The 12757-nt window shown below is 45.0% G+C and overlaps 1 protein-coding gene across 3 annotated transcripts in view; it reads right to left on the minus strand.

Moving 5' to 3' along the window:
- The window catches only part of MEGF10 (multiple EGF like domains 10), a 252373-nt gene that overhangs the window by 78720 nt on the left and 160896 nt on the right, over nucleotides 1-12757 (minus strand). For all 3 annotated transcript variants that reach the window (XM_033928980.1, XM_033928978.1, XM_033928979.1), the window contains exons 10-12: nucleotides 10916-11090; nucleotides 10175-10295; nucleotides 8655-8818 (exon numbers count right to left, since the gene is read on the minus strand). In XM_033928980.1, coding sequence (XP_033784871.1) covers nucleotides 8655-8818; nucleotides 10175-10295; nucleotides 10916-11090 — 460 coding nt within the window. The remainder of the gene's footprint in view (nucleotides 1-8654; nucleotides 8819-10174; nucleotides 10296-10915; nucleotides 11091-12757) is intronic.

The raw sequence follows: 12757 nt of genomic DNA on the forward strand, positions 1-12757 counted from the left end.
CTGCATAGTTATATGGATAACAGCTATTGCCAATTATCTGTAGACTTAGGTGGGCTGTCCACTCTCTTTCTGCCGGGGCAGTCTGTAAGAATTTTCAGCAGCATTATCCAGACAGTGCCACTGAATGCTGGGGGATATTGCACTTATCCGTATAATGACTGACACTGGGCTGCTGGTTTTCATTGTCTTTCTGTTGTGGTACCATAGATGTATATAGATTCTACCTCTTAGAGTCCATGAAACCTTATTCACTAGGTTGCCGGGATCTAGCAAGGAATAAATTCATATTAAAGTATCTTCTATTACAAAGAATCACTTGATACACAGATGATTCTAAATCTTCTTGTGCTGCTCTAATTTTCCAGAAAGAGAGGGAAACAGTGGCACCCTGATCTGGGAAATGCATTTTTCTGGGGGGGGGGGGGTTCTATACACATTTTTGTTGGTCCTAGACTTATCCCATAAGTGAAGAAGTGAGGCTACCTAACACCAAAGAATGTGAAAAAGTATTAGCCTTCAGGTTCTCAGGGAAATATTTCAAAAAGGGTAAAATTAGAAACCATACCACATAGCATCATCATTTAAATGTATATTAACACGAACACTTGGTATAAGGTCCAAGAATAATAATTCTGACCTCCTATTTCAAAGAGTAGTGAGACTGAAATGTATACCACTGAAATAGAGCATTACACTGTCAAACAAGCAGAGAAAGTAGCTCATGGAAATCTTTCCGAACTCTCTGTGTGTGCCTCTGACCTGGCAGGGAGAGTGAAAAGGAGGTTTCAGCTGAATAGTTCCCAAATATTCCATTGATTTAGAAATGATAATATAATAACACCAACAACCCCATTATGTATAGCATGTCAAGAGGAAAATTGGAACATCCAGGTCAGAAAGTTCACAATTCCCCCACTGTTTTATGAAAGGCTGTGTCTGTCTGTTTGTCTGTGTGGCCGGTGAACTTAGATGCCAAGTCACTGAATATTGGCGATGACTGGCCAATCCGCTAAACTGTATATTTAGCTGGAGATAGCTGTCTAGATCTCAATATCACGGGATAGATGGCTATGTGCTATTTAGTTGACTGGTAGCCGTTGTCAGTTGGCTAAATAGCAATGAATATTGGCCTCATAAGTCTAGGCATGTTCAAAGGAGTTTTTTGGTTGTGGAGTGGAATTTAAGTATTTATGACAAGTGCAGGATTGTCAGTGCTGGAAATCCAAGTCATAAAGGAACAGGATAAGCAGAGGTAGTTCACATTTCCCCCAGTGTGCCTCAACAAGGCTACAGAGATCACCTTAAAGAATGGAAGTTCAAACATGCCATGGCTCACTCAGTAGATACATGCCATATGACACTCATTATCATAAGCTATGAGCCCCTCTTTTCAGGCATCAGAGCCTGTTTTAGCAGCAACTTTTCCTTTCAGCTACCTGATTATTTATTAATTTATTCAATTTTCTATACCATTCTCCCAGGGGAGCTCAGAACGGTTTATATGAATTTATTCAGGTACTCAAACATTTTTTCACGTCTGTCCTGGCAGGCTCACAATCTATCTAATGTACCTGGGGCAATGGGGAGATTAAGTGACTTGCCAAGGGTCACAAGGAGCAGCATGGGTTTGAATCCACAACCTCAGGGTGCTGAGGCTATAGCTTTAACCACTATGCCACACTCTCCCACAACCAAGCCCACAACCAAGGCTCAGGAGTCAGGGGGACTGTGGATAGGATACACCCATTTATAAAGCATTGGGGGGGTGGAGGGTGCAAACATTTGAAAATAAGCTGCAGACACAGGGAGGGTGTAACAAAGTAGGAAGTTCCTCTACTGTGCAAGTGAGGCTTCTGCTTAGGTTAGGGCTGTGTCTCTCAAATTGTGTGCCCCGAATAGATTCCAGGTGTGTCAGACTTTTAGAAGGCACTGAAGTCACTTAGACAAATTCCTTTGAAAATTCTCCTCATACTGCTTCCACTCTACCTACATCCTTTCAGAGGTTAAGAAAGAAAGTTAAATGTCATTTAGTATTAGTTCTTCCATTTGTAAAGCAGCATGACACTTAAACTTTCTAGCTTTATAGTCCAGATACATCACTGCTAAATCTCACTCTTTATGATGGTCCACCTTTAATATCCCTAATGGAAGTCATTGGGTCTGCAGTCTTTGACCTCTCTGCTGAGACTACTTAACAATGGTGTCAAATTGTAATAATTACTGGGGGAAGGGAGTGAGTGATGTTGGCATCTGTTTATCTCCATCTTGTTTCACATTGGACCACCATGCATAACTCACACTAATGGCTTTCAAACACTGCCAGCCTGACCTGAATTTGGAACTTGTTGTTCTAAGCCAATTAAGGTTCCTTTCCCCACAAGATCTGTGGTGGTAATGATGGAGAAAGGGCTAGAAGTTAAGGGACTGATTCTATAAATGGGTGTCCCAATTGTAGGCGGTGGTAGGTGGCCTACCACCGTCTGGCAACCAATCAGGATGAATGTTTTTAGAAAAAACCTCCCCAAGGCAGGACGCCTACACTATAGGCGTTTGTCATGGGTCTAGGGACACCTAAGGCTGAGTGTGGGTATGGTTTTGCCCAGAAGTGGCCTTGGGCAAGTTTAAGCAGCCCTAGGCATCTCCCTAGAGCCATGGCAGATGCTTGAAATGTAGGCCAGCAAAATGCTGGCCTACATTTCAAAAGTTAAAAGTAGATGCGGCCAGCTGAGCTGATTGCGGCAAGGGAATCCGCGATCAGCTGAGCTTCAGAGAGTCCTGCTGGTTGGGCTGATTGGGGGAAAAATACCCTTGCTACGATCAGCTAAGCTGGCTGTGGCAGAGGATCCCCCAAAAGCACATGCAAAATTGGCATGAAGGATGCCCACTCTCGTCTGCCACACACTCCTGAACCTCTGACACCCCCCTCCCCATTGCTTAAAAAGCACAGTTACTTACCGTAACAGGTGTTATCCAGGAACAGCAGGCAGATATTCTTGACTGATGGGTGACGGCACCGACGGAGCCCCGGTACGGACAATTTTAGAGTGATTGCACTCTAAGAACTTAGAAAGTTCTAGCTAGGCCGCACCGCGCGTGCGCGAGTGCCTTCCCGCCCGACAGAGGCGCGCGGTCCCCAGTTAAGATAAGCCAGCTAAGAAGCCAACCCGGGGAGATGGGAGGGACGCAAGAATATCTGCCTGCTGTCCCTGGATAACACCTGTTATGGTAAGTAACTGTGCTTTATCCCAGGACAAGCAGGCAGCATATTCTTGACTGATAGGTGACCTCCAAGCTAACAAAAAGAGGGATGGAGGGAAGGTTGGCCATTAAGAAAACAAATTTTGTAAAACAGATTGGCCGAAGTGTCCATTCCGTCTGGAGAATGCATCCAGACAATAGTGAGATGTGAAAGTATGAACTGAGGACCAAGTAGCAGCCTTGCAGATTTCCTCAATAGGAGTGGAACGGAGGAAAGCTACAGATGCTGCCATAGCTCTAACTTTGTGGCCTGTGACAGAACCTTCCAGTGTCAGGCCCGACTGAGCATAACAGAATGAAATGCAAGCAGCAAGCCAATTGGATAGGGTGCGTTTAGAAACAGGATGACCCAACTTGTTAGGATCAAAAGACAAAAACAGTTGAGGAGATGATCTGTGAGGTTTAGTGCGTTCGAGATAGTAAGCCAAAGCACGTTTACAGTCCAAGGTATGCAAAGCCTGTTCACCTGGATGAGAATGAGGCTTTGGAAAAAATACAGGTAGGACAATGGACTGATTAAGATGAAAGTCAGACACAACCTTAGGGAGAAACTTGGGGTGTGTACGTAGAACCATCTTATCATGGTGAAAAACCGTGAAAGGTGGATCGGCCACTAGTGCATGCAACTCACTGACCCTCCTGGCAGAAGTGAGAGCTATAAGGAAGACCACTTTCCAAGTGAGAAATCTGAAATGTGCTGTGGCCAAAGGTTCAAAAGGAGGCTTCATTAAAGCGGAAAGAACCACATTGAGATCCCAAACCACAGGAGGGGGTTTGAGAGGTGGTTTCACATTGAAAAGGCCCCTCATGAATCTAGAAACCAAAGGATGAGCCGAGAGGGGTTTTCCATGAACTGGCTCATGAAAGGCAGCAATGGCACTAAGATGGACTCTGATAGAAGTAGATTTAAGGCCAGAGTCAGACAAGGAAAGAAGATAGTCCAACACCAGTCCCACTGCTAGAGACATGGGATTATGGTGATGTAAGAGGCACCAGGAAGAAAACCGAGACCACTTCTGTTGATAACACTGAAGAGTGGCCGGTTTCCTGGAAGCATCAATGATAGAACGGACAGGTTGAGAAAGGAGTGAATGAGCCGAAGTCAGCCCGAGAGAAACCAAGCTGTCAGGTGCAGAGACTGTAAGTTGGGATGCAGTAGGGACCGTTGATGCTGAGTAAGCAGAGAAGGAAACAGTGGAAGAGGTATGGGTTCCCTGGAACTGAGTTGAAGTAGAAGGGAGATCCAATGTTGCCTGGGCCACCGTGGAGCGATGAGAATCATGGTGGCTCGTTCCCTCTTGAGCTTGAACAATGTCCGCAGCATGAGCGGAAGAGGGGGAAATGCATATAGGAAGAGATTGGTCCAATCCAGGAGAAATGCATCGGGTGCCAGACGGTGAGGAGAGGAGAGTCTGGAGCAAAACAGGGGCAGCTGATGATTGTGAGGAGCTGCAAAAAGGTCCACTTGAGGAGTGCCCCATTGGGCGAAAATGGACTGAAGAGTCGTGGGATCGAGAGTCCACTCGTGAGGTTGGAGAATTCTGCTGAGATTGTCCGCTAAGGAATTCTGCTCCCCTTGAATGTAGACAGCCTTCAGGAATAAGTAACGAGCTGTCGCCCAAGACCAAATCCGTTGGGCTTCCTGACACAACAGGCGAGAGCCCGTCCCTCCCTGTTTGTTAATGTAGTACATTGCAACTTGATTGTCTGTGCAAATGAGTAGTACTTGAGGAAAGAGAAGATGTTGAAAAGCCTTGAGGGCATAAAACATCGCTCGGAGTTCCAGGAAATTGATGTGGTGTTTCTTTTCCTGGGCAGTCCAAAACCCCTGAGTTTGGAACTCGTTCAAGTGAGCTCCCCAGGCATAGGGGGAGGAATCTGTGGTGATGACTAGTTGGTGAGGAGGTAGGTGGAACAGTAGACCTCTGGATAGATTTGAAGATGTCAACCACCAAAGAAGCGACTGTCGAAGAGACGAGGTCACAGATATGTGTTGTGAGCAAGGATCCGTCACTTGTGACCACTGGTTCACTAGGGTCCATTGAGGAGTACGCAGGTGGAGACGTGCAAAGGGGGTGACATGTAGTATCGAAGCCATGTGCCCCAATAGCACCATCATGTGATTCACAGAAATGGTAATCTGTTGAAACACCTGTCGACAGAGATGAAGGATGGTCTGAAGGCGGTTGGATGGAAGAAACGCCCGCATCAGAACAGTGTCCAGAATGGCTCCAATGAATTGAAGTCGCTGGGTTGGAATGAGGTGCGACTTGGGTAGATTGATTTCGAAACCCAACAGCCGAAGAAAGTGAATGGTCTGGTTGGTGGCAAGCAGAACCGCCTGAGGAGAGTGAGCTTTGATCAGCCAGTCGTCCAAGTAAGGGAAGACTTGAAAATTGTGAGAGCGGAGATAGGCCGCTACTACAATCAGGCACTTGGTGAATACCCTGGGAGAGGAGGCCAGACCGAAGGGTAGCACCTTGTACTGATAATGGTTTTGATTGATGAGAAAGCGTAGATATTGCCTGGACGCCAGATGGATAGGAATATGTGTGTAAGCCTCTTTTAGATCGAGGGAGCATAGCCAGTCGCCCTGAGAGATGAGAGGGTAGAGGGTGGCAAGAGAGAGCATTTTGAACTTCTCCTTGAACAAACATTTGTTGAGATCTCTGAGATCTAATATAGGTCTGAGGTCTCCGGTCTTTTTGGGAACTAGAAAGTACCGGGAGTAAAATCCCTGACCTTTCTGATCGTGAGGAACTTCTTGAGCTAGAAGGAGAGACTGAGACTTGTTGGAAGCAGACTCTTTTGGCAGGCCTAATGGCGGAGGAGTCTGAAAATTGAGGGAGTAGCCGTGGGCTATGATAGAGAGCACCCACTGGTCGGCGGTGATCACTTCCCATCGAGTTAGAAAAATGTTTAGTCGACCTCCTATAGGTTGCGGAAGAGGACATGAGGGGGGAAGACTGGCAATGCCCTGGAGAAGCGAGTCAAAAGGGCTGAGTTGGTTTAGGCTGAGCAACAGGCTTCATGGCAGGCGGCTGTTGTTGGCAAGCCTGTTGTTGTTGCTGTCGTTGCCTCCGAGGCTGAGGAGGATGAGGCTGAATCGGCCGAGCCAAAAAACGCCTCTGATAGGACGTCTGCTGCCTGAAAGGACGAGGAGGAGGGGGTTTCTTCTTGTTTTTCAATAAAGTATCCCACCTCGTCTCATGAGCAGAAAGCTTCTGGGTGGTGGTATCCAGAGATTCACCAAACAGCTCATCACCCAGGCAGGGAGCATTGGCAAGGCGGTCCTGGTGGTTCACATCAAGGTCTGAGACGCGAAGCCACGCCAATCGTCTCATCGCTACAGCCATAGCAGTAGCTCGGGAGGTCAGTTCAAAAGTGTCATAGATGGAACGGACCATAAACTTCCTGAGTTGTAAGAGACTGGCAGAGCATTGTTGAAAAGCAGAAAGCTTGCGGTCAGGAATATATTTCTGAAAAGTGGCCATCTGCTGGATAAGATGTTTCAGGTAAAAGGAAAAGTGAAACGCATAGTTACCTGAACGGTTGGCCAACATAGCATTTTGGTAAAGTCGTTTACCAAATTTATCCATGGCCTTGCCTTCTCTGCCAGGAGGGACAGAGGCATATACACTAGAGCCTGCAGAATTTTTGAGGGTTGACTCCACCAAGATTCATGTGGAAGCTGAGGTTTGTCAAACCCTGGGATAGCAATAACTTTATAAAGTGATTCCAACTTCCTTGGAGCTCCTGGAATAGTGAGAGGAGTTTCCAAATTTTTGTAAAAAGTTTCCCTTAAGATATCATGAAGGGGTAACTTTAAAAATTCTTTGGGAGGTTGTTCAAAGTCCAAAGCCTCCAAGAATGCTTTTGACTTCTTAGAATCAGATTCCAAGGGAAGAGAAAGGGTGTCTGACATTTCCCTAAGAAATTTGGTGAAGGAAGAGTGCTCTGGCTTACTAGCAGGATCCTGCACCGATGGGTCAGCCTCATCCGATGAAAAATCCTCCTCGGTACCGAGGGGATCATCGGAGTCATCCCATAAATCAGGGTCCCGTACCGATGGGAGACGGCCCTGAGACAAAGGGGTAGAGGATTCGGTATGCCTGGTTTTGCGTATCGATTTGCCTGAACGCATCGACACCGTACCCGGTGACTGTAAAACGGGATGGGTGTCAGAGAGCGGTACCGGATCAGAGGCCGAGTGAGCCGTACGTCGAAGAGACTTTGGCTCTGCCGATAAGACAGGCATAGAAATGGAAGAGGCAGATTTAAGCGGTGCCGATAACGTCAATGCTGACAACATAGGCTGGTCGACTATCGGTACCGCAGGCTCTGTGGGCACCGACACCGGAAGGTTCAGAGTTAGCAGAGCCAGGAGCAGGTGTTGCAATTGCTCCTTAAGCTGGACCTGAAGGATGGATGCTAAACCCTCATCCAGAGACAGTCCCGATGGCACCGGTACCGCTTTATTCTTGTTCGGTACCTGCGGTGCCGCTCGATGCTCAGGCGAAGTCGATGCCGATGAAGAGCAGTGACTTCTATGGGAGCAGAGCGTTTGCGGGGCCGGCGCGCAGTCTGCAGGACTTGGCTCACTGCTTGTTTGACTGGCGGGCCAAGAACAGAAGGAGATGGCTTCTTAGCCGGCTTACCTGAAGGGTGCGACACCGAAGAGACCTCTTGCGGTGTCGAAACCACCGGTGCCGGAGTCGACGCCGGTGGAACTTCCATAGCGGCTCCGAAAAGAATCCGCTGTTGAATTTGGCGGTTCTTCAAAGTTCTCTTTTGAAGAGAACTACAGCGGGTGCACATTTCTGCCCTATGGTCCGGACCCAAACACTGAAGGCACCACTTGTGCGGGTCGGATAAAGAAATAGGGCGTGCACACCGCTGACACTTCTTAAAACCCAGAGAAGGGGGCATGAAAAGAAAAATGGCAGTAGCAAAATCGAAGCCCGAGGCTTCGATGGTGCCAACAGGCCCCGCCGGAGCCGACCAAAAAAAGTAAAAAAAAATAGACTTTTTTTTTAGGAAAATAAGAAAAGAAGAAAAAATGAATAAATTCACAAGAAAAATTACGCGAGCGGGAAGGCGAAAAAAGAGAGTCCAACAGCCGTTGGAAACATGAGTCTTCTTAGCTCCGCGGAAACTAAGAAACTGGGGACCACGCGCCTCTGTCGGGTGGGATGGCACACGCGCGGTGCGGCCTAGCTAGAACTTTCTAAGTTCTTAGAGTGCAATCATTCTAAAATTGTCCGTACCGGGGCTCCGTCGGTGCCGTCACCCATCAGTCAAGAATGTGCTGCCTGCTTGTCCTGGGATAAAATATATATATATAATTGAGCACTCATGAGAGTAGAACAGATCAGATTTGCATTCAAAATACATACCTGACAGGTAAGCTCACATTTTTCTCCACGCCACCCTGGAGCACAAGTGCAGGTTCCTTGCAAAGCATCACAAGCCCCTCCATTCACACACTGGCAGGTGAGGTTGCATCCAAGGCCCCAAGTCCCTCTGTGGCAGTTGACTGAGCAGTCCACTCCATGCCAGCCTGAAATAGGAAAATATAGAATCAGTGAGAAGTAAATTGAAAGGTCAGGGTGTTCCTTGACTCTAGTGCCTCACAATTAAATGCATTAGAACAATTGTACTAAAACTTTTAGTAGAAGCTCACCTCAGTCACACAAAAAAGATGGCCTTTCGCTACTCAGGAAACCTATTCACTCCCACCTTTATTTTATAAATAAACTTCCTACTTAAAGACATAAGAAGATCAAAGATTCTAACCAAAGACACCAAAGGGCTCTGTTTTAAAACATATTGGAGGTAATTTTATAACTCTTAGGCACCAGTTTATGTGTATAAATATGATATGTATATGCAAAACAGCATATGTGCTTGTGTAACAATTTTATAATAATAATAATAATTTTATTTTTATATACCGCCAAAGCAATAGTAATTTGAGGCGGTTATATTTATAGGAGGATATATTTAAAGGTTCATGGAAAGGAGGCATGTTCTAGGTAGTTCTTTCAAATATACATCTATTCTATATTCTGTGATAGCAATATACATTCTGTATACCTTGGTATTTTTACCAATCAGCATTAATATCTGCTCAAAATTATGTGTAACATTTTCCTCTAGTTTGTTTTTTCAGACATAGGGATTGAAGGAGTAGGTGATGTTTTCAGTGCCAGCCCAAGGGTTTCAGTTGCACTTGGTGAAGTTTCAACCGTGTACCCTTCCCCTCTTCCTATAATCTAGCATCTCCCCTTTCCTACTCTTCCACCCAACCCATCACTCCTGTGCCATGCATCCCCTCTTCACAACTTCTCTTCATAGCCCAGCATTTTCCCTTCCCTATCCCTCCTATAGTCAAGCAGAAACACCTAGGAAAAATCTTTTCCAGCCACCCTGTACCACAAATAAAGGCCTACAGGGGAAGGGAGATCTTCGGGGAGGTCTGGATTTTTCTCAAGGGCCACGTGCCCTCCTTTACCAGATGCAAAATCTGGTAACCCTACCTGTAAACATCTAAGACCAGATCTAGAGCAGTGGTTCCCAACCCTGTCCTGGAGGACCACCAGGCCAATAGGGTTATCAAGCTAACCCTAATAAATATGCATGAGAGAGATTTGCATATAATGGAAGTTACAGGCATGCAAATCTGCTCCATGCATATTCATTAGGGCTAGCCTGAAAACCTGATTGGCCTGGTGGTCCTCCAGGACAGGGTTGGGAACCACTGATCTAGAGGAGTTGTAGAAGAACCCATAGGCTCCATAGTTCTGTAGTACAAAGAACAGTCAATCATTCTTACTCCATTTCAGAAGAAAGTCATTCTCCACCTGGGCATTTATCCTTAGGATGCCCCAGATGCAAAAACAATCTGTGCTCTTACCTGCCTTGCAGATGCAAGAACCATCCACCGCAGAACACATTGCCTGATTTTTGCAGCTGCACACAGAGGAACAATTTACTCCATAGGTCCCCTGAAGGCAAGGGGTTGAGCAATCTGCTCCCTATAACCAGATAAACACAACATTCTAGCTGCTAAAATACCAAGAAAAAAGCATACATTTAAATCATAAGTTTAGGATTTGTACTTAAATTTCAAGATTAACCAAATATACTTCAGAGAAGACTTTGAATGAGTAGTTCTGAAAGGTTAATTATAACAACCCACAGTAACAGCAGGTGGTCTCGTTTGTCCTTAAGGGGAACACAATGCTATGCATTCAACTTATACCAGTGGTTACTTCTGATACAGTATTTCATTCCCAAACATCTATGGTCACTTGTTAAAATACAGTGCCACTGTCTCTAATATATTATTGATGCCATAATCATTGTCATGCAATTTGCAAATCCAGGATTTCTATATCTGCAAATAAATAATAAATTCAAGCCAAGAAGGGTGTGAATGAAATCAAATGCATAATGCTGGCTCTTTAATTTTCCTGGGATTATAGGGTCATGCTTTAGAAGTTTGTATGGCTCACCATTGACCTCAATAGGCAAATGGAACAAAGGTCCAGGATGACAAGACACACACATGCAAAGGATATTTGATATTATTCCTATCACTGCTGAAGGCATTTCACTTGGGGGAATAGAAAAGAGAACGTCAAAGCAGACTCACTGTGAAGCCAGGGGCACAGGTGCATTTTCCAGTCACACTGTCACAGTCAGCACCATTCTGGCAGCTGCAGATTTGCCGACAAGATTCACCATAGAATCCTGGAGAGCACGTTTCATTGCAGTAGAGTCCAGCTCGGCCCGGCCTGCAAGAGCATTCTCCAGACATGGGGTGACAGCTGAGAGAAGTAGGGTGAAAGATAAATAATATTATACTAAACATGACTAATACTCAACCATTAAGAGGGCAATTAATAAATGGAAGGAAATATTTTTTCACTCAAACAACAGTTAAGCTCTGGCACCCGTTGCCTGAAGATGTGGTAACAGCGGTTAGCATAGCTGGGTTTAACAAAAGGTTTGGACAAGTTACTGGAGGAAGTCTGATATTGAGACAGACAAGGGGAAAGCCACTGCTTGCCCTGGCATCAGTAGCATGGAATGTTTCTACTATTTGGGTTTCTGTCCTATTCTGTCCTATTTCAGACCTTGTGGCCCGAATTGACCACTGTGGAAACAGGATACTGGGCTAAATGGGCCATTGGTCTGACCCAGTATAGCTATTCTTAATAGGGGGCCTGGTTTAAGAGGGTAGAGGAGAGTGTGGCATAGTGGTTAGAGCTACAGCCTCAGCACCCTGAGGTTATGGGTTCAAACCCCAGACTGCTCCCTGTGACCCTGGGCAAGTCACTTAATCCTCCACTGCCACAGGCATTATATAGATTGTGAGCCCACCAGGACAGATAGAAAAAATGCTTGAAGTACCTATATGTAAAACACTTTGAGAGTGGTTATATAACTACAAAAAGACAGTATACAAGTCTCAATCCCTTTCCCTACAAAAGTATATAGGCACTGAAATACTGCAATAGATCAATGGTTCATCAAGCCCAGCATCATGTGGCCAATACAGGTTGCTTTATTCTTTCAGATTTTATGCTGCTTCTCCTAAAAAGAGAGAGTGGAGTGGATTTTCCCATGTCCTTCTTAATAATGGCTTAAGGGCTTTTAGGAAATTATCCAAACTTTTTTAAACCCTGCTAAGCTAACTGCTTTTACCACTTTTTCTGGCAATGAATTCCAGAGTTTAATTACAAGCTGAGTGAAGAAATATTTTCTCTGATTTGTTTTAAATTTACTACTTAGTAGCTTCATTGTGTGCCCCCTAGTTCTTGTATTTATGGAAAAAATAAACAAGTGATTCATGTCTATCTGCTCCACTCCATTCAGTATTTTACAGACCTCTATCATATCTCCCCCTCAGCCATCTCTTCTCCAATTTGAAGAGCCCTAATCTCTTTACTCATAGGGAAGACATCCCATTCCCTTTATCATTTCCGTTGTCCTTCTCTGCACCTACTTAGATGTCATTTTATAAAGATACAAAGGTGCCTACTAATGTAAGTGGCAGATATTGTACCTACCTTGCAGACATGGACATTTACACTTGCTCTGCAGCAGGCATAAATATACATTCCTATAATTTTTAAATACACTCATAGATTAGCATATTATAATTATACGGTTACCTGTGAATTTCACCCATGCTCTACCCATATTCTACTCTTGTACATGTCCACTGGTGAAAATATGCATTATCATGTCATGGCATGCACTTTCATACTAGTCAATATTACACACGTGTATGGTCACATATAAGTGAAAATGACTTTCTTACAGTCTGAAATACTGCTGCAGACAGCATTAGAGTGCTTCTATGTGTGATTCAGAAGAAGAGAACTGAAAAGTATTTTCCTTTGTTTCTCAAAGCAAGTCAAATGCACTTTAAGATATAATTCCAAAGCTTTTGTGAGAAACTCTGCAGGTAAAATCAGGGGTTGCATGA

This window comes from Geotrypetes seraphini, chromosome 1 (assembly GCF_902459505.1).
Source record: "Geotrypetes seraphini chromosome 1, aGeoSer1.1, whole genome shotgun sequence".
NCBI classification, from domain to species: Eukaryota; Metazoa; Chordata; class Amphibia; order Gymnophiona; family Dermophiidae; genus Geotrypetes; species Geotrypetes seraphini.